This window comes from Micromys minutus (assembly GCF_963924665.1).
Source record: "Micromys minutus genome assembly, chromosome: 1".
Taxonomy (NCBI): Eukaryota; Metazoa; Chordata; class Mammalia; order Rodentia; family Muridae; genus Micromys; species Micromys minutus.
The window spans coordinates 232,829,333-232,856,126 of NC_137969.1; the positions used below are offsets into that span (position 1 = coordinate 232,829,333).

Genomic DNA, 26,794 nt, shown 5'->3' on the forward strand with positions numbered 1-26,794 from the left:
CAGAAGCCTGAATTATGTGGCTATAAATAAATCCCCTGACATATAATAAAGCAATGTTCGACTGCTTTATGGTGTCACTGGAAGAACCTCTGGAAATATTTATAGCCATGTTAACAGTCACCTGTTTTTTTTTGTTTTTTTTTTTTTTTTTTTTTTTTTCAGGATTTTATTTCACTGTGCATTATGAGAGTTTAGTTGGGTGAGGTTGGTGTTTGTGTTTTTCTCTTCCTAAAGCTGTGTAGAGACCACAAGTAAGGATTTCTACTCTTTGTTTTTTGAAAAAATGGGTCTTCACTTAATGGCCTGGGTCTTACAGAATCAGGCTGTGCCAATGCTTTCTGGACTTTCTAAGCCTGCAATCACATTAGATGTGCCTGCAGTGGCAAACTTGACAGGTATCTCCTGCTGACAGCGAAGTGGTACCTCACAGCTTATCCAAGTGAGAGGAGACTTGTGCAGAGATAAAACACACCGTGAGAGACGCTGGACAAGGCAACTTCACATTAAGTTCCTGACACCTGACACATTTAAGCAGAGGTAGGAGGCTTATTTTAGAAGCCAGCATATTCCTTATACAGCTTGGATGCTGAGGCAACGAACAAAGCAAGGGAAGGAGTTAAGAGTAGATGCTTTCTTCCCCTCTGTTTGGATTGTCCTCTAGGAAGAGAGGCATAATTAAAATGGCCAGGAGAGGAGTTTGGGATGACAAACTCTGGAGACTAATGTACCCAAGAACCCTAGCTGTTGCGCCAGTGGAAGCAGCTACAACAGTAGTTTACAGGCCTCATTCCAGTTAGACATGCAAGATTTTAAAGAGTTCCATCTGGGCTTCATGAGCGAGATACACGCATGGGAGCTAAAATGGATTGTTTCTATGAAATTATTCCTCTTTAAATTTATGGGGGAGAATATCAATTTTGAATCCATTTCTTTTCTTTCTTATCTTAAAGGTGGACCCCCATCTTCCTCCATGTGTTGAACCTGAGGTCCCAATTAAAAGGGCCCAGCAGGAAACACATTGCAGGAGGGAAAAGGAGCACCCATGACGGGCAGTAACAATTTTTTTTTTTTTTTAATCTGGGACTCTAGATGTAGGAGGCGTTTGGAATATATCAACTTATTGCCATAGATAAAAGTCTCAAAACATAATATAAACTGTAGGAGACTGGAAGAACGGGAGTTAGAAAAGGCCTGTAAAGAAGAATGTGATGAGCAGAGAGAGTGGTGAGAGGCATATGAAAAAATTAATAGTGTATTATACTGCAGAGGGATACGTAGTTTATCAGGATGGCTGTGGTCCAGCTCTTTGGAGTAGAAGACACAATATAAAGCATTCCTGGATTTCGTATCTGACTTGTCCTCTCCTCACTCAACGATGCCCATGAATGGATTCTCCCTCCCTGAAACCCACGACTGCTTCTTCTGTCATTTTGTGAGTAGTAAATAAATAAGTTATAAGATAAGACCTGAAATGAAGAGTTCTGGCTGTAACTCACCGGCAGGGCTTGCAGGTCCCATTCTGCACCAAGGGTCTATTTTCCCTTTATAGATAGGCAGGGAATTCATTGGAATGACCATCTAGGCTTCCCTTGCTTCCTTGAGATAAAGGGAAAACAGTCTCCTGTCAGTACCAACTTGGAAAAGGAGACCATAAGATGGATAAGTGTTCTGCATATCAACTCTGGAGGGCTTGCCTCCAAGACATCAATATCACTAAAGTCAGATAAATGGGTCAGTGAAACTCACGGTATGAGAGCTGAGACTTGGTTGGCAATTGGGTCAATGGGTTCATTTATTCAGCAAACATTTACTGAGATCCTGATACTTGATACCCATGTGCTACGTGCAAAGGATGCAGCAGAGAACTCGACAAAGGCTCTGCCATCAGGGAGCCTACCATTTTTCTTTTAAGGATATATAGATCATGAACAGATGGAGCAACTTCTGAAGGCCAACAATGCTGGAAAAAAAAAAACAAAAAAAAAAACAAAAACAACTCAGAACAAAAGAGTAGAACAGTCACCAGGGTGGTAATGCCTAATCTTAAGTGAGACTCAGGAAGGCTTTCTAAGGAAATGGCAAACGCACCCTGATAATGTTGGAGAAAACCTCCCAGAGAAGCCCCAGCAGGGTTGGGTTGGTAAATATCTAGGTACATTCAACTAGTGGGAAAAAAAACAAAAGTCTGGGGAGCAGACAGAGGTGGGGGAAAGGACATCTAGTTGATGGAACTATTAATACATCAGAAGCCTGGTCACCTAGCTCCTTTTGAAGGCTGTGCGACAAAGTTAGAGCAAGTGCCAAGTGCATTGGGAATATATATATATATATATATATATATATATATATATATATATATATATATATATATATATATGTGTGTGTGTGTGTGTGTGTGTGTGTATGTATGTATGTATGTATATATGTATGTATGTATGTATGTAGTGTGTGTAGTGTGTATTGTGTCTACCCTTACTTCCTTCAGAATCAAGGTGCATGATCAGGACAAAGTCACTACTAGGAAGACTCAGACAGAAAGGACTTGCCTAGGAAGGATGCCCTTCTAGTACAAGCTTGTGTGCCCACTCAGTGTAGGTAGAAGCAATAGCGGATACTGTCATTGTTTCGTGAAAGGCCAGCCCCTGCTAGAGTCACAGTTGGCCCTGACAGAAGCTGCGCACCCCACCCATTCCTGCATTCCCCCTTTCCAAACCCCTCCCCTCCTACTCCTTGCCACCACTACTCCCCACTCGTGCGTGAATCCGCTACCCGGATTTAACTAGTACTTTCTAGTACCCAGAACCGGTGAGAATCCACCTGCCTGAAGCATTATCTTCTGGGCAAGTCAGGGACAGACCAGCCACTCCTCTGCTTGGGACACCTTTTACTGTGATTTGACTTGAAGGTGCTAGCCTCTGGGACCTGAATTCCAAGAGTGTGGGTGTGTGAAAGCCACTTTGGAGGACAGACTGGCAGCCACTGAACCTTTCTTTCACTCTGCAGAGTCTCTGAGCATCCAACCCATACATAACCTTTACTTCTGAGAGCGCTGACGTGGATTCTATCATCTATTCATTGACCCAGCAGTGGTGTCCAGTGGCTCTTGTTTAGTCTCAGCAGAGACGCGCGCCGGAGAGTGGACGCCCTAAGCGCTGCAAGAACAGCTGGGCGCCTACCGCAGGCAGTCCGGTGTGCCTACAGACTCAGGGTTTATTTTGGTTTAGGGGCACTTGGGCTGTCGCTATATTCTTGCCAAAAGCTTCACCGGCTCCTTGGGCGCCGAGTTCGGGTTTAAGGATCCTGGGAGAGAAACGGGAAGGGAGATCCCGGGGACCCAGAGCTGAGGAGGCCTGTGGGTCTCCAGCGCGCACGCACGGCAGGGTGGGACCGAGGAAGAGCTAGGCTGGGGAAGAACTGGCTCTTGCGCGGGTGTGTACCAGCCGCCGCGAGCTAGCGTACACTTGAATGGGGAGGGCCGGGATTCCTGAAGGCTCCACCCCTCCCTCCTTCAGAGCCAGCCAGTCCCTCGGCAGAGCACACCGGCTGCACTGATTTGCTCTCCGGAGTGCGCTATTTGCATATGACTTGCCCATTTGTGAATTTGGCTCCCCCAACTCCTTGCTTCACTTCACCTGTGCCTCCCCAGTTGCGTGCACTTTGCGGGTGCGGACTCTCCTCTCGGCCACCTCTGCCACCTCCTCTAGCGCTCACCCAGATTGCGCCTACCCTGCTCCTCTCCACCTCTTGCCACGTTGGTTTAGGTGGCTGGCACAGTACTGTTTCTTTTCCTCTGGTCCTTCTTGATCCCTTTCTCTGGCTGCTGCTGCGGGCTGCTTTCCAACCTACTGGGAACTCGGGACTTAAGGCAGCTGCACCGTGGCGCCCATCCAGGACTTTCAGGGTTAACAGCCTCCGCGCCCTTCCACGCTGACTCCCGGGAGCAGGAGAACTCTTCCACCTGCAGCCCTCTTTTGCCTGGCAGTTCTGCATTGCATCGCTCGGAAGTCGAAACAAGAAAGAAAGAAAAATGTCCAAACTCCTTGGATATTGGGATAAACTAGCGTGAACCTACTTGGGGTTTTCCTGCTTTGTCTTCTCTCTCCGTTTCTACCTTTCCCCCAGTGGCTTTCCCGAGTATGCAGCTAAAACATCGGACTTGAGGTACCAAGAGAGCAGGAAGAAACCTCCCTCGCGGGTCCTTCCTGAAATGTGTGACAAGCCAGGGCTCTCCAGGTCTGTTGTACCTGGGTCGACTCTTGTATCCTAAATTTCTCTTCCAGGAAAAGAAAAAAAAAAAAAAAAAAGAGGGGGCTTTGCTTTATCCTTTTTAATCTTCAGTTTCTTTTTGTAGTTTCTTTCTTTTTCTTTTTTGTTCTTTTCCTTAAAAAAAAAAAAAAAAAAAAAAAAAAAAAAAAAAAAACTGATTCACCATTTCTCCGCAAGCTCTTATTGCTTATCCCATCCCCAAATTGGACAACTCTTCTTCCTGCTATGATGGGCCCCTGGGCATCATGAACTTCGTTATTCCTCACTGGCTGGGATTTAAACTGCCCATCTGTAGTGGTCCAGTGCGTTGACCATGCACCTGAGAATCCACGCTAGACGGAGCCCTCCTCGCCGGCCGGCCTGGACGCTTGGGATCTGGTCCCTCTTCTGGGGATGTATCGTCAGCTCTGTGTGGAGTTCTTCTAATGTAGCCTCCTCCTCTTCTTCCTCTCCGGGATCTCACTCTCAGCACGAACACCATTTCCACGGCAGCAAGCACCACTCTGTGCCTATTTCTATCTATCGCTCCCCAGTTTCCCTTCGAGGAGGGCACGGTGGGTCTTTCTGCTCTTTATCTTTTACTGGGGCATTGCAAATCTTTTACCCGCTCGTCTTTCAGGTAGGGTCAAAGATGGGCATAGGAGAAAATGTCATTTTAAGATTATGAGATGGCTTGCATGTGCATAAGGGGAAAATTGTCACTTTGTCTTAAAGGCAAATGCTGTTTGCTCTTAGCCATTCACTTTCCAATAAAAGGCTCTCCCGTCCTTGGCACCCTTGTTCATGGCAGGGCAAACACACTTCTCTTCCCCCAACCTACTGATGGCAGGCAGATCAATCAAACAAGTCCTAATGATGCTACACATTGGGAAATCTGGCATTCACCTTACATTCATTCACCAGCCCTTTCTCTGTTCTTGTTTGGGGGGGGGGGTGTCTAGTTGTGAAGAAGTAGGAGACAGCAGGTCCTTTGGGCATCACCCTGAAGTTGATGGGACAGACTGCTCTGAAGTTACATATGAGATAAAGATCTGGGGAGAACAACCGAATCAAAGAAGGCAGACAACATAGTTAACAACCAGTGGATGCTATTTTTCATTTGGGCAGCTTTCTATGTTCCTGTATGTAGGCTGGAAAGAGTAGCTATCCCCTACTAAACACACATCTAGTATTGCCAGGAGTGGGGATGCAATATGTCAGATAAGGGCTAAACCACTTTTAAATTCCCCCGGCAAATCACAGCAGCTTTGATTCACCAAGTATGCAAATGATCTTTCAATTACAGTCAGCGTGAATGGTTAGTTCCCACAAGCCATGTGTGATACAGTTTGCCTCAAAGAATCCCCTTTGCATCATCGTTATTGGAGGAAGAGACCTGGGGTTCATGAGAACATACCCAGCTCTGAGCAGGCTCCCTCTAAAAAGCTGATGTCTGCAGCTAAGTCAGGAGCTTGCTGTAGTAAATCGTTCCAAGAAGTGTTTACTATGCACTCAACTCTGATGAGAAGGGGACTGGGAAACTGCCTGAGCAGCCCTCCAGTGAGCTGTGCTGTGAACCTCTCTAGGGGCCCTGTCATGGCTTGTATTTTGAGGCACACAGGTTCCATTAGGAAAGTAGTTCTTTCCACTGGTTCCTAGCTAGGGGTTCCTGCTCCAAGCTCTCTGTCCTTTTAAGTGGAAACACATTGAGAGAATGCCAGCACATGCTGGTTCTTTCTCTCTTTTCAAATCACATGTGGTGGAATTGTCAAGTAGTTGAGAGCCTGTAAGTCTTGGTAGAAGCAGCTGCTGGGACTGAGAGATTGTCTGAATTCTTGCTAGTAACCCGACCTGCTGCTGTTATCCCTGTGACTTCTGTTGGGTCTGCTGTAGACTCTCTCTAAAACCAAACAAATAAAACCACAAAAACCCAGGCAAGAGCTACAAACACACACACACACACACACACACACACACACACACACACACACACACACACACTGGGGAGGAGGGAGGGCAGGGGAAAGAAGGGAGTGGAAATTTCTTTAAAATGGAAACTTAACTCCTAAGGAAGAGGCAGACTGGGATGGGGGTTAAAATGAGGGAAGCCAGACAGACTATTACTAATAGCCATAATTAAACACAGAAACGCTGAGCGATAATTAGCTAAATTTTGCTAATTAGTGTAAATGATCACCAGGGAGATGAAGATTATGCATTAGTTAGAGGTTAGAGGCTAGCAGGGTCTTGCTATTTCTTTTTGCTGTTGTTTAAGATGTAAACAGTTAAAAGCTGCACTCATAGAGTGATGGAATTTGCAGAGAAGAGAGAGTGCTTGAAGAATTTGGAAATTCCACCCCTCCCTTCTGAAAGGGCTGATTCAAATGCAGGTTAATTCTTTTTCTTTACCTCATCTATACAAAGATTGGTGCTTCAGTTTTCTCTAACCCCTTTGGCTGGTTTCTATTGTGATTTCTCATTACCTGGCAACTGATAAGATTCAGTTTGATGGATAAGAAGAGAATAAGGAAATGGCCAGAGACTTCTCACAAGCCTTTCACATCCAACTGAACTGCAGGGTGCACCAAATCCCAGGGGCTGTCATGGTGAAGACAGAATGCTTCTGAAATCTAACTCTCCAGTGTCCTCTTTCACAACATCTCCATCCCACTGATTTGGGACTTGGGGACTGAATATATTGATACTAAATAGGTGGCCTCCATATTTAATTAATGTTTTTAGGCTTAGAATCAACGGAAGTAGCAATTAACAGTAAGTCCCAACCTCGGCTCTTCCTGCATTCCAGCCCTGAGTAACCCATAGCTTCACTTACTAAAACGACCCGGAGTCTCCCCTGAGCTTTCCAGTAATATTCACCTCCCATTCATATTTGCAATACACTGGCTTTCTTCCAGTTCAAGGCCAAGCTTAGGTCAGCATTATATGTTAAACACGTTTTATGTGCAGGTCTTAAGGGGCACAGACCCATGCAACCTGGATAGTTTAGCCAATGCCCTCCCTGTTTTTGCCTGTCATGCTGGCTTAAAAATAAAACTAAAGCCTTGAAACCAAGAACCTTCTTTTGACTCAAGAAAGATTTTTAAACCAACCAAACAAGCAAAGCTCACCATTTTTAATGCTTCGCCTAACTTCCAAAGAAGCCCCAAACCTTCCAAGCTCCTGTTAATCAGCAGCCATCCTCTTCTCCCACCTCCAAGCCCTGTGGGATTCTCACTAAGACTGTTGGAAAAAACAGAAATCCTCTGAACAGCTGGTAGTTTTCACTTATGCTCTTATCCTTGCTTGGAGGTGATCTTTAAAATATTGATTATGCTATAGATTTGTGTGAAGTCTGTATTCCAGGTCAGCCTGGGTGATGCTGAGATTGTTTGTAAAATTGGAAGAAAAGACTACTATGGTACTGGGGCGCCCCCCCACCCCAAATAGTTAGGGCTTCAAGATGGAATGAGCCCCTTTAAAAACTGGAATCTAATATCCTTCTTCTCCTTGCTTAATCTTTTCTTTTGGGTTTCCCACTCCCCCTTTCATGTGTTCCTCTACCCAGCACTCACTCTGGCAACAGAGAATAGGTTTTATGGGCCAGGATTTGTCCTATCTACAAAACACAACATACTTTAATAAAACATTGGGGTGTTCAGCCTGGCATGAGTCGGTAACTGTTGGTCACTGTGGAAGACAAGTGCTTCTTTTGTTTTACAAACTGTGGAGGAAGATAGGGTCCCAGACAGGATGCCAAATCATTCCACATGAAATCTATGTGTCCTCTATGAAATTCATGTTTTCATTCTCCTGTGACTCAAAATACCCCTCCATGTTCATTTTTCTCATCTTATGCTTGATTTCCACTATTAAATGACAGCGTGGTGAATGTACCGGATGGTTTAGTTGGACAAAGCTTGTAACTAGGTATAGTGTGTTGATTTTTATTTCAGCCTCTTCATTTCCATATGGGTTTTGTTCTTCTCCAAACCACCTTAAGCAGATGTGGTAATGGCCTCACTGGTGACACAGGAACCAGGAGTCATGAATGAGACTCTGACACGAGTTCCTTACTGGGTCTAGCCTCTAAAGTTTGTCCAGCATTAGGCTCGCTCTGGGCTTATCTGCAAACACATTATGGTGCTCGGCGGCTGCTCTCTAACCACTTTCTCTCTGCCTTCCTTCTTGAAATTGGAAACACTAAATAATTTAGAGTGTTGGTTGACAGATAAAACGATAAGATTTATACGTCATTGGCCTTGGTGATGAATTAATTAAATTGGTTTCTTCTCTATCCTCAGCATGCATTGTTTTCTGTCTCTAAAATGTACTGGTAAGTGGTGGGCTTGGAGTTCTGCCTGCTCTTGAAAGATGTTAGGGAAAGAATATAGTATCAGAATATAAGTCTGTTCAGGACTGTTAATGATATTGCCACCACCACTAGGTAGGGTAGAGGTGTTGCGGGGGGGGGGGGGGCTGCCCTATTATAGCCAGAAGAGATGAGAAATGCCTAACAATTGCCTGTGGGGCTGAGAATAAAGACTTTCCAACTACTAGTTTGTAGACTCCAGTCATGAGAGCTTTACTCCTCTATATCAAAATTTCAGAGTTACCATTTTATACTTCAGTGCTGAATTCATCAGATTTCAGAAATGTTACATCTCTGGGAGCCTGGATAGCCTTGGTGAGGCACACATCTCTGAAGGTAACCCAGGAACTTCCCTCCCATATTTGTTTCTTTAAAGTTCAGCTCTGAAGGCTGAGGGGTTGGCGATCAGCATGCAAGCAGGCTAGGTTTCTGGGGAGCCATCTCTGTGGTTTAGAGATGGTCATTTCCCTACTGCGCTGCCGTCTCCTCTTTTCTCCTTTGCTCTGCGTGCATCATCCAGAGCATATTTTTTTTCTCCCTTCTCTAAAGACCCATTCAACTATGTTAGGCCCACCAAAAGACTTCACTGTATTTTTATCATCTCTTTATAGGCCCTATCTCCAAATAGCAGTATTCTGAGCTCCTGTTGAGTGGGGCTTCCATATACCCATTTTGAGGACACAGTGTAATTTTAATATCTCCAGGGTGGGGGCTAGTCATCTTTATATCTGTACTGTGTGTTCAGTGAGTTCAGTGACTATGTTAAACTCAAAATTGACAAGTAAACCCTGGGTGACAATGACAGCAATTTACCAAATCCTAGGATGGCTCCTTGAAAAGAAAAGTCCTATTTACATAAATGGTGCAAACAAAGACAGCAGGTTTACTCAACTTCTGTTTGCCTTCTTGGCTGAGCTTCTGGGCCTGAGTCCAGATGCTGATGTGCTTAGGACTAAGTCTGTCTGACTGCAGACACAAGCTGTGTGCATAGTCTAATGTGAATGTTCCAAGGCTTTCTCAGCCAGACCTGTTGCCCTTCCAAGCTACACCCTCAGACCTCTCCCCATTTACTGCTTGAAGCCCCATGGCTGCTTTCCTTGCCATGCACACACATAAACACACACACAGACACACACAATACTGGCTCTTCACTTTTCATCCTAAAGTGAGGAAAACAGATTAACTAGATATAAGTGAATATTTTCAGCAGCAAAAAAATTATTTAAAAAGTATCATTTCAGTAATTCAATAACTTTTATATGAAACATATTTATAAGTATAAATGTTACACCAGGTCTACTTTCTCAGTCATGATCTTCTAGTGAAATGACTAAGAAAATGTATTGCTGTAAATTTGAAGCAAGGTGTTCAATTCTTTTGGAAAACGATTTCCTTCTTTCATTTTTCCCTCCCTCCTTCCCTCCCTCCCTCCCTCCCTCTCTCCCTCCCTACCATTCTCCTTCACTCTCTTCTTTCTCCTTCTCTCCCTCCCTCCCTTCTCTCCTTCCCCCTTCCTTCTTTCCTTTTCTCCTCTTCTTTTAGGTTCCCCAACTTCAGATAACTTCTTTTAAAAGCAAGTCATGAGAGCATTGTGTTGATAAGGGTCTCAAAGGTAATGGAGTTCAAATGGATGGATGAAGTCTTAGGTATGGGTGAGATCAATCAAGGACGTGGTTTAGAGTCGAATGTATTGTGTCTGGCCTTTTGTCATGCGTTTTTAAACTTGAATAGTTGATAGTCCGGCTTATCTGTTATACGCAGAGTTTCCCAGAAGACAAATTATATACATGGTACCCATGACTCACACGGGTGGCACATTTTACAAGACATGCTATATATTGTCAGTGTCACCTTCTCTCATGGACATGAGCTTCCTTGTTGAATGCTTGCTGGTAGGCAGGTTAAAGATACTGTATTTATGCTTTCTCCTTACTTTCCTATGGCAACACTGTTGTCCTCTGAAGAACTACTTCACTTGCGTATTGCTTTTGGGGAAAATGTGGATGAGAGCACCTTCATAAGCATACAGAAATCACACTGTGGTGTGACATACAGCTATCCCTACAGGCAGAGATCCATGCTGGATAAGTTCAGAGCATAGTTAACAAATTAAACAAAACAGCTAGAAGCTCAGAGATCTTGGGTTATAAAAAGGATGACTGCTGACAGAAAGATTCTGAGGCCAAATATTTTTCTGAGGCCTATGTTTGATATGCGTTGGGAAGTAGACTAAAAAATAAATAAATAAACAAACCTGTACTTCACAGTAGGAAATAATTCTGTTTTGATGATATGAAAAGGGAAACTTTATTTTCATGCCATCTTTTTTTTTCTTCCATTTCTAATTTTACATTTATGAAATCGGAGGTCATAGAATAGATACGAATGAAGTATGCCAGGCAGTTGATAGTCTGGATTTAATGGCTGAGTTCTTATGGGAAGAATACTGAAGAGTCACATAACTCACTGCAAGTTTTCCTTCTTGCCAGCTCTGTGAACCCGGCAGCTTGTTCATAGTTGTTCTTTGAACTTCTAACCTTTCCAGGAGCATCTTGCTCTTTTGGCTTTTCCTTTACTTTCTTCATGTAGTAGGGCGCATTGCTACTGTGTTTTAAGTCCTTAGTTGGAGAAAACATTCCCTTCTGTCTTATTTTCTTCTCACATTATGGGGGTACCCCCTCAGTAGCACTGGGAGGCCAGCTCCCCCAGTTTTGTTTAGCTTGAGTGCTGAACGATCTCAGCCTCCTTTATCTTTAAGACACACTCCTGTGTGTTAGACCTGTCTGAGTTCCACTGGTATACCATTGTGCTACGGGCCTATTTTCTTAATTGTCAGATAATTTTGCCAAAGCCACCAACCAGGTTTTTTCTTTCCCCCTCCGAAACAGCCAATGTAAAGAGAAACACACTGTGATGGTGGAAAGCCTGAAGTACAATTTGACATAGTCGTGCTGAGACAGAATGAAGGTTTCGCTTAAACACACCTTATTAGTGTAAAGCAAGGAGTTCTGTGCTGTGTTTAAAACACACCGTTCTGCTGTGTTGAGCCACATCAGGGCAGGAGGCAGAGCAACTGAGTTTATAAAGAGCAAGCCATTTCATTCTCCTTGCAGTTCACATTCTGAGAGAGGCTTGCTTGTTTCATGCACACCTACTGTGTGTCAAAACTTTGAGAGGTTTGATCAGGCATGGGATCGTTTAGTTCAGACAAGCCTTTGGAGTTAATATAGTGGGTATTGTTTTACACTTGACGTTATTGAGTGCCAAAGAGAGCAAGTGACTTGACCAGAGTGATAGGGTGATAACACCAGACTCAAGCCTGATTCTAACCACAGAGCTCTTCGTCTTTCTGTGGCTTCGCATAGTCCATCATCTCAAGAAACAGAAAGAAACACACACCAAGCTCGCTTGTCAGGAACAGAGCACACAGGCCATTGAAACCTTCTGAATCTTGAGTTGACACACATCCAAAAGGGTCCATGAGTGTGCAAATGGTCGTAAATACTCAAGCGACAGCTTGACTGAACCCATTTGAACCCAAGGCTGTGGTTGATGACAGTGGCCATTCCGTACTCTGGAAGATGAATGCTAGCTAATGAAAGAGGCAGTGTGAGGAATAGTGAGAAACACCCAGCCAGTGTCCAGAATAGCGAGAAAGTCCGGCAGTATGGATTCAAGTTCATGGCTTTCGTTTCCTCCCAGTTCCAGTAGATAAGGTCAAGGGCTCATTCCTCCAAGGCTGTAGTTGCAAGCTGTCTCTTGCTTCATTTTTTTCCCCAGCCAGCTCTCCTTAACCAAGTGAAGCTCTACAGGTGAGCCTTCTGACAGCTTTGAACTTTTCTGGTCTTATGCTAAAATAAATCCATCATGCAATCTCTGGAAGACTGACCTGGCTTTGTGTCCAGAAATAGGATTTTAGGGCTGTGCTGAAGGTTTCACCTGCCTTAAGGACCCTAGTGTGAGAAAATGGTACAACTCAAGGGAATGTGTTCCTGTAGACACTGTAACATTCTGGTTGAGTTTCACTGACTAAAGAGGAAAAGGGTAACGTTTTCTTGTACCTGACACTACTCCATGTTTAGAAGCCACAACAAGTTACTGGTAAAAGGCATGTCCCACATTGGAATACTGACTTCTTTATTTACCAAATCATTAGCACCTGTGTACACATGAAAGCCCTAGAATCCAAAGAGCTACATTGTATTTACCCTCACTTTTATTGTTTCAAATACTCCTCTTCTCCTCCCACTTACAACCACTGTGTGCACTCTTGAATAACTTTTCCCTCAAACAATGAATTTCAACTCTTTCAGAAGCAGTCTTTCTGGATTTGAATGTAATTACATGCTTTGGGTGCAAATTGTGGTTTTTGCTACATAAGAAACTAATGGAAATGATCTGCCTGTTCCTGTAGTTTACAGATTATATGCTTCGGAGCTGGGACTATATATTTAGGCTGCTTTTTCTGTGTGGCACATTAAAATGAAAATGAACTCAGGGTGAGCCACCATGGTTGCTAGGCAGTGGAGCAGGTTGATGGAGCACTGCATTAAACCAAGACAGCCTTGGTGTTTTACTAAACATCTGTTTGCTTTTCACTCTTGTCATTGGATGCTGTGACAGGAAGGACCGAGGGAGTCATTTGGGAGGATCTGGTTATCTGTAGATGTTTACACAAGGAGAAAGAATCATCACCTAAACCTCAGTGTGCAAAGCACATTTTAGTAGAAGCTGAAGTCAGAGCACAGAGAACTCTTGTGATAAAGAGCATATGTCTGTGGAACAGTGCAAGCATAGAGCCGGCATCCCAGGAGACATGTCACTTGAGCAGGTTAGCAAGGAGGAACTAACTAGCTCCTGCAAACTGGCTCCTGCCTCAGTGGCTGCAGACGTAAGGCCATCATTCTGGTTAGAATTGTTAAGCATGCCTCTAGAGTTCATTTACTATCTGGCTTGAAATCCCAGAGTTCTGTGAGCAAATGGTGACAGGCAGCGAAGGCTCTGGGGCTTTCTTATAATTGATAACTGATGGGATGTCTCCTACTGCTTTGAAATCTTGGCTTTATGGAACCCAAAGCTCTGAAAGAAAGAAAGAAAGAAAGAAAGAAACAAAGAAACAAACTATTAAATTCACAGACAAAGTAGAATACTTAGACTTGGAGAGTTTCAGTAGCTCTCTGGTTAGTTTTTTAAAAAAGGAAAAAATAAAGCAAGTTAGAAAAGAGGGCTAAAGGGTTAACAACTGAGATAATTTTGTATCTTAAGAAATGGTCTTACAGTTTTGGAAGGCATGGCCTTAATTTTCTTCCATTCCCTCTCCCTCTCCCACCCCCTCTCCCTTCCCTTCCCCCTCCCCCTACTCTTCCTCTCCCCCTTTCCTTCCCCCTCTCCCTTTCTCTCCCCCTCCCCCTCTCTTTCCCCCTCCCCTTCTTCCTTTCTGTCCCCTTTCTCTCTCTCTGTATGTGTGTGTGTATGTGTGAGCAAATCCTCTTTTCTCTTCACAAACTAGTAATTCCACATTATCATAAAGACATCTCTGAGTATGTCCTTACATTAATTTACACTTCTTAAGTGAATCCAAGAAAGGACTTTGCTTTTATAGGAATGACAGTGAACCTATTTTAGCAATCACTAATTATTGGAATATTGTATCTCGCCTTCTAATCCACTTTTAGTACCTTATAGCTCCCTAAAGCTATTATGTCATTAGATTCTGCTATGAGGGAGGGACAGTCTTTTCCTGCTTTCAAGGTGATGCCCTTGGCAGGGACAGTTTTGATAGTTGCCTAAGGCCATCCATACACAGCAGAACCTGGTTGAGTATCCCAAGAATTTGAATCTGCACATGTATTTGAATGTTTAAATTTTTCTGCATGGTTATTGGAAGTCAAACATTCTCAAAGTGGATTTCTTAGAGTCCTCACCCATTTTTAGAGGGTCTCTCCTGATCTTCCTAGGGCAACAATAGATTGTAAAAACTATGCATGCTTTAATATTTAGTAATAAACACTTCACTCTCACCTTGTGCCAAATATTTGACTAGGTACTTTAGCTTCCTTTTTAACCTCAAGGTAGGCAACATTGTTATGGTGAATTTACAAAGAAACTGTGTTTCAGTTACTAATTCCCAGAATTCCTTTCCACGTCTTAAGTCCTTGGCCTCCTGTGCCAACCAAACTTTTAGGTCTGGTATTTACAAAAATGCCTACTATGTCCCTGCTTCTGAGAACCTCTGATTCTATTCCCTTATATCTACACGTTTATTACGTTGGGATCAAGTCTTTTCTAAAGGGCCTTTGCAAACCCATCTATTTCCAGGGTCCGTTGGTCCTCTGGCGAGTAGCAGATATGTGCTCACTCCAGGATTCAGGTGCCAGGTAAGGGGCAGCAAATGACAGAATCGCTCCTAGTGACCACGCCCTCTCTCTTTTTAAATCCACTGTAAACCATACTTTCATCAGGAAATGTAGGTTCCATAGTTGCCAGAGGATCATTCCTCAAGTTACAATTTTAAGCAAGCTGCCAGTTTGTTCTGGATTTCTTTTTTTTTCCTATAAAATGATAACATTTGAGTTAATGATGTCTAAGTGGCTTGCCAGCCGTCTTTATGAGTTAGCTCTTCATCTTTGTACCAGGGCTTATGAGCAAAATTCAGATGAACTCTAAACTACATTTTCACTTTATTAGCCCACCTTGTGTCCGCTTCTATTCTTGATTCATCGTATATGTTGTATATGTGGCAACAGTTCATTAATTATGAAGGTAAAACTAATGAAATGAATATTTCAAGAATGGCAGCTTTTTTTTTTCAGTTTTAGCCAGTATGTGTGTGCATATGCACATGTGGGTGAATGTGAGCCGGAAAAAAATTAATGTAGTAGCAATGCCTTGACAGCATGCTAATTAGCTCTTGGCCTGGGAATGTACAGATCAGACAGGGGCTGTGAGCCTGCTGTGAATTACAGATGCAGAAATGCTTCAGTGTCTACTTCTTTCTGCTCGGATTTCATTGATCAGTCCAGTATTATCACAGGGTTTTGCCAGCGGGTCAATAATCTCAGAAGGGGACAGCATTTATGTGAAATAAGGGTATAAAGCTTAAGTCCTGGCACTCCACAGTCAACTGGTCTCCTTGGAATAACGAGTCTAATTTGTTTTGTTTTTCTTTCCATATCTTGGTCTGTAAAGGGATCTCTACCCGATCCTCTATCTGCAATGAACTATCCCTTAGAATTGTTGTCACTAAGAACACTCTTCCAGACAATCTTGAGATAGCAAAGGCTTCATTTTCCTGCCCAAGGTAACTTAATAATGGCTACCATGAAAGAGATTCACAACCAGATCACCAAAGTCCCCAGGTCCAAATGCAGATGTGGTCCTACCCCAGGGCTGCTGTGATACAAGACTCCACTGCACTCCACAGCTGCTTTGCAAGTGTGTAATCACCAAATACTAGACCTGGAAGAGATCTGTAGAGACCTTCACCCACTAACTTATTTTTCATGGGAAGAAGCTAACAGACCAATCACATCTTGCAAATAAGAGGCAAGGCAAACATGGATTATACACTTAGACTGCCTGTTGAACCGCAGTCTTAGTCCTTGTGCTCACCTGTTTTGCTGAGGATTAGGAGGCTGGAGTGGCCTCCAGGGTAACTGGACCAACCAATCACCACTAAAGGAGTAGAGCCAGAATGGGAACCAAAACACTGTAACCCTCATACTGAGTCCCTTAATGTCACCCCAGTGATGCTCCCAACTTCATCTTCATGCTTGCCTCTCCTTCTAAGGGTCCCCACTTTTTTCTCTGCCCCATCAGCCTAGGAGAGAAATTCAGTATGCTGCATTTAAATCAAACTGTTTGATGAGAGCTTTCGAGCCTAATTACATGGAAGGTTTCTTCCAGTGAAAGGAGAGAGGAAAGAGAAAGGGAGAAATTAAATTGAAGTGTAAATCAGTCAAGGGCTCAGATCCTGAGCTTGCTTTCTTTTTAATCAAGAATAAAATAAGAGGAGAGATTGAAGGATCGTCACAAGACACCATTAACTACCCAAGGAGCTCTTGACTGAAGATGGTTTGTCATAAAAAAAAAAAAAAAAAAAAAACTGTACAATTTGTCCAAAAATGGAAAAATCTGAAGGTTGTGTGGTACTTAGAAACATAACACCAAGGGGTAAGTCAGTTGTTTTTCTCTGATAAACACTTCCTTTATTTTAAATGGCTACCACATTCCCTTATATACCTCAGGTGCTTAATAAATATTTTAAAGCAGTGATTTGGTATATGTAGTGTGTAAAAGAGGTGCTTGCATTGTTATGTACAAATGTAGCATCTTTTCTCTCCAGTCATATGCATTAAACCTGAAACGAATATTGGAAGAGTTTAGTGATTTTCCTTTATGGTCATCATGGACTCAATGAAGCTCCGTAAATTATTGCTATTTATGTAATGTTTTACAGCATGACAGAAAAAAAAACTCAATCATCATTTTTGAGTCTTACAACAGCCCTGTGCACTAGGAGAATAGATGGTAGGACTGTTATTTAGCCCATTTTTTAAGCTGATATAATCAAAACCCAAGCTGGGATGACTTGACCAAATTCATCCAAGCATTAAGTGACAGAGCAGAAATGGATATCCAGCCCGTGTCCACTAGATCTCCCTGTACAAAAAAAATACTTGATGTGGAATTTCTGAGAATTCCTGTAGAGAGGTAAGAGGCTAGAAAAGAGCAGTGTTTGAAAAAAAAAGATGGTCTTCATAATTTATTGTAGAATAGTCATAATTAGGAGTGCAAGGCATTGTGTAGGTATTGCAGTGGAAATTGTAACATGAACTTTAATCTCAAGTTATTTTTAATGTAGCTACAAAGGCATTCATTTAAAGGCATCCTTAAAGGCAATCTTAGATCTTCTTTTCCTATACCCACAGAACCTTCTATTCTGTTGCCTGGAAAGACTCAACATCTCCCTTTTGCAGACCTTGTGCCTGTCTTGTCAAGCTCTCCCCAGTCGTCGAGCCTTCCTTCTGAAGCATGAGCACTATTGTGCTACTCTACTCTAGGGATGCTCTGGGCCAACAGGATGGAAAACAAGCAGATTATGTCCTTTTCTCATTAGGGACAATATTGCAGCCTCACTTTTCCTGATCTGTCTTGGTTTATTCGTTGAGTGTATCTGTCCTGTTCCCACTGTATTGTCTTTATATACTTTCAATTTCTTTCTATTTCCCACAGTTACTCTTTCTTATCATAATATCAAATACCAAAGCATATATGTTATCTCCCAAGCCCTCCCTGAATGTCATTGCTGAAGTGCCATTTCAAATCTTTTCCCAGCAAACCACCTCTTTCCCTTATAGCTTGACTATCTCTATGATGTTCCCTTGTGTGTACTTTATTTTCTTCACCATGCCTGTAATATGTGGCTTCAACCCAATCCTTTAGTCTTATTTCTTGCTAGGCTATTTAACCCTCCATGTATTTAGAATGTACTCTTCCCATATGTAGGTCTCTAGCTATTTGTCTCATATTATTCTAATGTCTCATATTATAGGTCAACTCATAGTATCTGACCTACAAAGTTTCATTTTCTATGCCTCATTTGCATAGCAATTATGTGAGACTCCTGAACTTATTTCTCAAAATTCTTGTCTCATTATATAACTGCAGCTAATAAGGATATATTAAGATTTCTAGTATATCTTAGTCATTGTCTTGGGCATCAAATACTACTGACTCATGAGCATGAGTCAGACACATCCTATAAGAAGTTCATGTGTTCACATCAAGGTTGAAGAATGTACTCTCTCATTCCTCATTGTGTTTCTATCATTAATTTATAGTAATTGTTTTTTAAATCACTTTCTTAAGGGGAAAGAATGAGTTAGTTGTTTCATATTCTGAATGACAAACAGTTGTTCTTTTATATAAATCTGTATGTTAAAAATACTCATTAATAAAATATGATGAGGATATTAGCAAGGTAAGGTCATAGAACAGTTTAATGTGTATTGTGCAATGAACATTAGCAATATAAACTATGGTGGGGCTAGAAAGAAAAATGTGTCACATCCAATTAGGTCACTTTAAAATATTTTCTCAGCAGATTAGGGAAATGGCTCAAGTTTAAAATGTACTTATTGCTCTGGTAGGGGACCTGGATTTGATTCTCAGCACCCACATGGTGGCTTATAACTGCCTAAAGCTTCAGTTCAGAGGATTCCAGTCTTCATTCTTGCCTTTGTAGGCTCTTACATATATGTGGTACACATAAACTTATGTTTACCAATATGTGTAGATAAATGAAGTCAAGTTTTATAAGTACTTTGTGAGCAAGGCAGAGTGTAATCATTTAGGAAAATAGTCAAAGATGTTAGAGACCAATAGCTGAGTTTGTTGAGTGAATATTTAAGGAAACTCTGTGAGGAGAAAAAGTATAGGAAACAGAGGCTCTTTAGAGAATACCAAGTAATAGCTGTAACAGTGATAGCTCTTGATGCTTAAAAAGTGCTATGGGCCACCTCAGATTTATATCATTGCTCTATAATTCTTTTGTCACTATCATTTACAAGAGAGGATAAAGGACTGTATCTAAGAAGTTGGGACTTAAAATTTTATAAGAACCCTAGCTTTTAATAGATGTAAATCTGTTTTGGTAGCTTCACTACTTAACAAAAGTATATAGATAAAGGCAAAGAACTAAAATTTTCTTTCCTCATGGGTGTTTATTGCCCTTTAAATCATGAAGAAAAAAACTGAGCTCTACAAACTTAGTTTTGCTCATGCATTTCTTTACTTCCTCCACTGGTTGACTTTTTTTGAGACTTAAGCTTTCTCTTTGAGTATATCACCTGCAGGAAGCACTTTCTTTCTTTATTAAATGCAAATTTCCAAAATACAGACACTCTTGTACATTAAGAGTTGCTATTATATATCTGGCCATGAAATTACTTATTTAATGTTCCTTTTCTAAGCCCATTGGCATGGCATAAGGTTATCAGAAAGTCAGGACATTCAATTCAATTTTGTATTCCAATTAGCAACTGGCATTTTAAATCTAAGTATGTCCCATGTTACATATAAGAAATAGTTGCTCTGTGAAGTAATTTTTATGAAACTCAAATTAATTGGTTATCCTATTTTATTGGACAATCATGTGAGAGACTACATTTGTTTCTCTTCCTACTATGTTAACTAGAGAACAACAAACAGACAATCACCGAATAGTTACCAAAGACCTTAAATGCCTTTTGTCTTTTTGCAGCAATACCTTCCTTGTAGGCAGAATTAGAATGACAGGATATTAAGTTGGGAAGAAGCAAAAAAATAAAATAAAATAAAATAAAAAAGTAATAGATATAGGATGTAGTATTTAGAGTTGAAATATAGACACATGTATGGGGAGTATTTCTGCACAGGGAAAGATTGTTCATAGGCACTGAATAAACCAACTAAACAAGCGTAGCATAAGGAGCAGGCAGAGGACCAGTTTAAGTACTGATTGGGTTCATAAACAGTGGCAAATAGAAAAAAAAAACAATTCATGTCCTGACTTCAGAGATTCACAAGTATAATTCTCTGTTTCTACATCATGACCCTTCTGAGAATAGAATTATTTTTGTAAAGACAGCCATTAAATTATCGCACCTCTTTGTAAATTCAATTATGCTTCTCAACCAATGTAGTTTCTGGGTTCAGAGATGTTTGTCTTCATTGTTATGCATTTTTAATGGGTTCTTTTTATTTAAGTCCTATATCTCTCAGTGTGGAAGCCTGTACTTCTGAAGAATAGGTAACTTTGCAGGATGCATAGTAAATCTCATATGCATTTATATTGGCAGAATGTTTTTGTATTCAGTGGACTTTCTAAAAATGGGCTATAACTGAACCATAATGAGATGACCAGCCAGAGGCTAATTTCTATGTTATTTCTTCCTGATGCCAGGACAGGTGATGATAAACAAGTCACAAGTACCCATTTCAGATAATAAAGATGTGATTCCAGCCATTTATGTTTGTGTTGAGAGCAAATCTTATTCTTTCCTTATTCTTTCAATTAGTGAACAATGTTGCCCCTGGCCTAGAGCTACAGTAGAGCAGATAATTACATGTTCATCACTAGATGTGTGAACAGAGATGTGTGGTTCAGCTGCTGACAGTCCCTCAGCTGTATTTGCAGAAGACTCTGAAGTATTTCTCCAAACATACTTGCTCGTCATTACTCTTAGTTACAAAAGGTGTAGTCGAGTGGATGATGAAGTAGGTGAACCAAGGAGGAGACCTGGAGTCTGGTGGGGATGTGCTTGAAAGTGGGCCTGACTAATTGCTCTCTTCTTAGCTTATCACTTGAGACCAGAGTGTAGGGAGATTTTCTATTATAGGTGTTGGGTGGTAAGTATATCTGGCTCTGTTTTACATAGGAATTGCTCAGCTCTGACATTAAAGTGCAGATGTTGCTGTAAATAGTAAACAGTAACCTTTTATCTTTCACTAGTGCCTGCACCCGCAGGGCCACATGACTGGTGCTGACCCAGCTGCTACTCTGCCATATGATCTGCAAGCCATCCTCTCCATCAGGTTTCCTCCCTAGGCTGTCCACTTCTCCTGCCCTGGCTGCTTCTGTCCTGGGTGTTCCACGACCACCCCAGAGTGTTGTTTTCACTCACTTACCCTTGGGGGTTGTTGCCAAGCCTTGCACACACACATCCCAACTCTATGGTGAGGTTTGTGCATCCCAACACTACACCCTCTTTGAACTCAACTAAGTCACCACATCAAAGAACAAACTGAAGTTCTCTGATACAATTGATATGGTATAATTTGCTCACCTAGAGAAGTCAAATGATCCTGTAAAATTCCATCCCATATAAAATATTCATAACAACCTTTATCCATGTAGAGATACACAGAAAGAAATATCCACATCTGCTTTTATGTTGCCCCTTCGTGAATCTGCTCCTGTCTCCTTCTCCCACTTTCTACTATCCAATCACAACCACAGGTAATAAAGTACCCACTAAGTTGGGGCAAATTTACCAACCTCTGTGAACTACTGGAGACTCCTGATTCCTGTGGGTGTGATATACTCTTCCTGATAAGGCTTTTGTGATGAGATTGTGTACACAGGCAACTTAGTACAGAGGCTGAAACAGTAATAAGAATTTCAAGAAATACCAATTCTAATTAGTATTGTGATTTTACAAAATGGATCTCAAGTCTCAAAGGAATCCTGAGGGTCATAGACAATTTAGCCTTAGAACTGCTAATGGTGTCAAGAACCATAAGGGATCCATTGTAAGTAACTAATGTATGCTTTCTCATAAAGATTGGAGAATTACAGTCTTTGCCAGAGCCAGAATTAGAAAGAACATCAGTTCATATTAGCCAAGAATGAAGCTATATACCTGTGCTATACTATCTAGGAAAGTTCCCAGTTGCTTTGACTTCTATAAGAAAACTCTTTCAGTTGATAGGAACTGGTTTCCATATAGATGATGATTCTAACTTTTCAGAGTGTTTTAATTAATGACACTAATAAATGTGTTTTGCAACTTTGCTACTTTACTTACGGAAAGAGATGGTAAAGCTACTTACTTTTCCCTCTCTGCCATGTAGTCAGTAAACCCAGGGTTTGTGCTTACCTCTCAAAGATAACAGTGCACCTAAAGGCGAAAACTCATTGTGGCTGAGTGTTTGGCCCAGCAACTGTTTTGTTGCAGAAGAAGAAAGTTTGATGGACTTTCAGATGAAACGGAAAGGAGCGAGATTTTATTTCATCAGCAGCTGTCTTACCCATCTTCATTAAGATGGGCTGTGGACACCACAAGGCCATTCTGAACCAGTGGTCATAAAACTAATAGGCGCCACTCAACCCAGACAGCTCATATTGCCACCTGAGATCTGTCATCTTGGTGGTTATTGCAGAAGAAGGAGTCTCTTGTAGGGAACACAACGGTCCTCATGTGACAGAAGTGAAACAGAAAGAAATAGATTTTTCTATTAGCTGCAAATCAAACCTTTGCACATCATCCCTCAGAGGTGACAGCACTGGCTTCTGTAAGACAGGGTTTGAACAAATTATTCAAGCTTGCAGAAGACAATATAGGATTAATATCTGTGTGGGAGGACATGGAAGCTGGGCCTATGTGATAAGATTCTGCCTACCTTCTTGTTTTTGTCTTGTAAACGTCTCTGTGTGTACGTGGAGAGGATGTGTTTGCAGACGTGGAGTTGCAGCAGGGGTGTTCAAAAGAGAATGTATTGATATGGGAGATCTTAAAATAGGTAAATGAGCAAGGGTCACCATCCTAGATTTCTAGTTAAGAGCTTTGTTGTTTTGATTTGTTTTGGTATATATTTTTTTTCTTCCAGTAAATTTTACTAGAGGGTGGCAAGAATACATGCTCTTTTCTTTTCCAATGCCAGCCTGCACTGGTATTTCTGTGGCTAGTTTCTGCCCTGCTAGTTAGTGCCTTGCCTTCCATGGTTTGATCTAACAATGGAGTAGTCATCATTGATTGAGTTGTCATTATATGCCAGGGGCTTTATAAATATGATGGTACCTAATTTGTACAAAGATTCTTACATGGATAACACACAAAGTAACAAGGCTCAGAGAGGAGGGGTGACTTTTCCAGGGACACAACATTTAGAAGTTACAGTGCAAACACCTAGCCCCCATAGCACAAGTCCTACTGTTGGGATACCCGGCCTTATTAAGATGAAGATAATGAAGACTCTATGAATGCTATAAACTGCTGACAGGTCATTCTCTCTGTCCTTATTTAAGTCATTGGAGCTCTTCCCCACAGTTGTTAAGTCAAATCATCAGCCCCATAACATAATAGCATAATTGGCATGAAGATAAAGATCAGGTCCTCTGAGAACCTCTGGAATCTGAAGGGGCTGACTAGATCATCCAGTGATGCTAATTTAACATCGCTGGCTACCGTTGCTGCACTGTACAGAAAATGAGGTCTAGCTAGGTCAAGTCTAGAGTGGTAGCTAACAAGAGCTCTTCTTTGCTTTGCGCCTTTTCTCCTCGTCAGCATTGTGTATTTCTTGTGGAATAATCGACTTTCTTAGATGGCAGTCCAAGGACCAAGGTAAAAACCGTTCACTTGGGAGCAACTTAGGCTAGCGGCTGACAAGCCTTATTTTTTGAACAAAGGAGCACATAGTAAATAAAATAAAATAGTTGTTAGGCTTTTATAGCAGAAGTATTTCTGTTACTATCATCCTATTATAACCAGTGATCAGCACAAACTGGATGAAGTGCTTCCAAACTTCCATAAGTGTTTTAATAAATGTCAGATATTGTCAATGCCAATAAAAGCAATTACCATATGGAATTCCGTACAGGTCTCATGCTTTTACTCTGAATGTCATACATTTGCAGAAATTTAGCTGCAGTTTGTCTGGTACCAATAGATTCTAAGACTTGTTGACAAATACATTTTTCCCACAGCATCTGGAAGGGATCCCTGAGTTTATTTAAGCCAAGAACATGGTTTTGAGACAAAGACCGTGATTCATAGTGAAGAAGTGTCTTAGTCATGCTCTTGGGGCAGGCAGGAAGCTGAGACCACAGTTACTATTTTTCCTCCACCATTTTAAACTCATCACATCCATCTGACACCATCATCATAATTGTATGATTGCTTTGATGCTCCTGCTGCCCACACTTGAAAAACTCATGTCATAGCCATATAACCTAAGCCCAATTGCCTTGTTTCACCATCCCCTGGTTTTCACTGAGTGAAACTTTTACTCAAGCCTCTTTAATGTGGGTCCCACTTAGCTAAGACACTAATGAAAAGAATGGAGTCCAGTTAGGATTTGACTAAAGTCCTGGGGGCCCATGGGCCTGATTTTATCAGCTAAAGTCTACTGAAAATACAAGAAAAAAGAAAAAGCATACTTGTAAGAAGACATCTTTTTGGTCGAGATTTTGCCATAAGCTTTAATCACTGAAATGGTTCTGTGTTGACTTGGAGTGGTCTTGTGTGCATCCCTGTAGAATCCTCTGTGAACTGGTGTCCTTTTTTGAGCAGATGTATTGCCTTTCTATTTGATCCATCACTGGAGGATTTAAAGAAAGAGACATCATAGCCACACTAGCCCATATATGTTATCTAAGGACAAGACAAACAGTCATCAGCATTGAATCCTCCCCATTCTGGAAACTCTTCCTTTTTGGCTTCCTGTGATTCCTTCTCTTCAGCCCTCATCTCATCACTGTGCTCCTTGTTCCATACGAGTCAGCAGCGCTGTCTTTTTATATTGAAGAGCAAACTCAATTTAGTTCTAGAGTTTCCCTTGTTTACAGTCACCTGTAAAGAGCCTTGAACTTTAAATGTAATCCTAGTTGCTTTGGCAGAGGTGTGTGTGTGTGTCTGTGTGTGTGTGTGTGTGTCTGTGTGTGTGTGTGTGTGTGTGTGTGTGCGAGAGTGCGCATTTATGTGTTATTTTAATGCAATGTGTCTGCTTATGTGTTATTTTAATGCAATGCTCTTTGTCTGTTTTTCATTCATTTTGGTGAACACTGTGATTTTTTTTGAAAACCCATTTAATTGCATGCTCTCTGGGAGCCGCTGATCATGTCTTCTGCTGTCAGCTTCCCAAGGTCTCTGAGAAGCTGTTTCCTTCCTTTCCTCTTCGGCCGTGACACCTAGTTCATCATCAGAGATAAGCCACACTTGTCTGCAAATTGCAATCTCATCAGGCTTGCAAGATAACATCTAGTTTGACTTTTTCCAGCACCTTCCATTAACACTTGGGACTTCTGCCTTTTGGAAGAGCCAGACCTCACCACACAGATGGACAACTGTAGTTCCCCACTCTTGTTTTCATTAAACTCGGCAGCCTTTTTTTACATTCCAGATGGGATGAACCACTTTTCAGTGACCTTTACTAGGCACTGTCTCCTTGAAAAGGGTCCCTTGGGAAGGAGTACATGAGGCCACTCCCTATACTTCCAGAAAGTAATTGACTTTGATAAACAACTCGTTTTAGCTTTCGAATCCTTGCACGTCCCTAATTATGAGAGCCACCATTTATCAGCACATAGCCCTTGGCGTGATCTCACTTATCTTTTATGCCTGAAATGTTTTATTACTGTACTCTTTTCTGAGAAGAAAACCAAGTTGACAAAAAGGTTGGGTTGTTCCTGGTCTCACAGCAATAGGACAAAGCTAGAATTTGAATGTAATAAATCTGTCCTCAGAGCTTAGAGAACTCCATGTTCTACCACCTACATGCATCCTGTCTGTAGCTACTGGCTGATCAGTTATATTAGTGACGTATTGTTTCAAAAAAAAAAATCATCCTTAATCTCAGCAGCAGGAAATAATGAATACTTGTTACCTCAGCAACATTTGAGGATTAGGAATCTAGGAATCACTTTTCTGGGAAAATCTGGCTCAAGGTCACTTATTGAATTTGCACTCATGACAATGGCTTGGGATCCTCATCCTGAAGGCTTAGCTAAAGCTGAGACTGGGGAATCCATTTCCAAGTTCTCCCCACATTCTGAGGCTGGCAAAATCAATCCAAGTATTGACAGGAGGCCTCAGGTCCTTACCACCTCCCTAAATTTCTGGTCTTTATTTTTTATTTATTGCAGGTAAAATCAGTCTTTATTTGATGTATCATCTCAGTTTTCTCCTCTATCATGTCCTTTCTCTTCCCTCATCTCCCCAACCCGAATCCTTCTCAGACATTTTTAGATCAGGCCATGTGTATTACTTTGCCATAAAAGAATCAACCATATAGCTTAAGGAACAAGAATCTGTTTTATCACAGTGCTGAAACCCAAGAACAAGACCAAGCTTTTCTGAGCATTGAATTTCTGCTGAAACACCTGTGTTTGCTTTGTAGCTACTCTTATTTTTCCTTCTCTCTCATACTATTTTTTAAATGTATTTCTGTGGCTTGATTTCCTTTTCGTAAGAATGATAGTCACAGTATATAACTTATCTATTTACCTTATTTTTTATTCCATGGAACCATACCCAAATGCTTAGATCCATATTATCATTTGTCAGTGTTGAAGGGAAGCTGTTCTTCTCACAAAGCCATTTTGCTCTGTGTGTATACTGAAATTTCTATGTATGTTTTCTTACCTGTAACTTGGGCTTCTTTTCTCTGGTCCTAATCTCCTATTCCCAAATTGATTTTATT

General features: G+C 41.5%; 1 protein-coding gene across 20 annotated transcripts in view; it reads left to right on the forward strand.

Annotated features, from left to right (window-relative positions):
• NRXN3 (neurexin 3) overlaps window positions 1–26,794 on the forward strand; it is a gene marked incomplete at both ends in the record, with an annotated part of 1,482,596 nt that overhangs the window by 980,490 nt on the left and 475,312 nt on the right. For 4 of the 20 annotated variants that reach the window (XM_080922169.1, XM_080922170.1, XM_080922172.1 and 1 more), the window contains one exon: window positions 4,580–4,820. The exons of the other annotated variants lie outside the window; for them this stretch is intronic. In XM_080922169.1, the coding sequence (XP_080778295.1) occupies window positions 4,580–4,820 (241 nt within the window). Of the gene's footprint in view, window positions 1–4,579; window positions 4,821–26,794 lie in introns of those variants that run through there. 20 annotated transcript variants of the gene reach the window in all.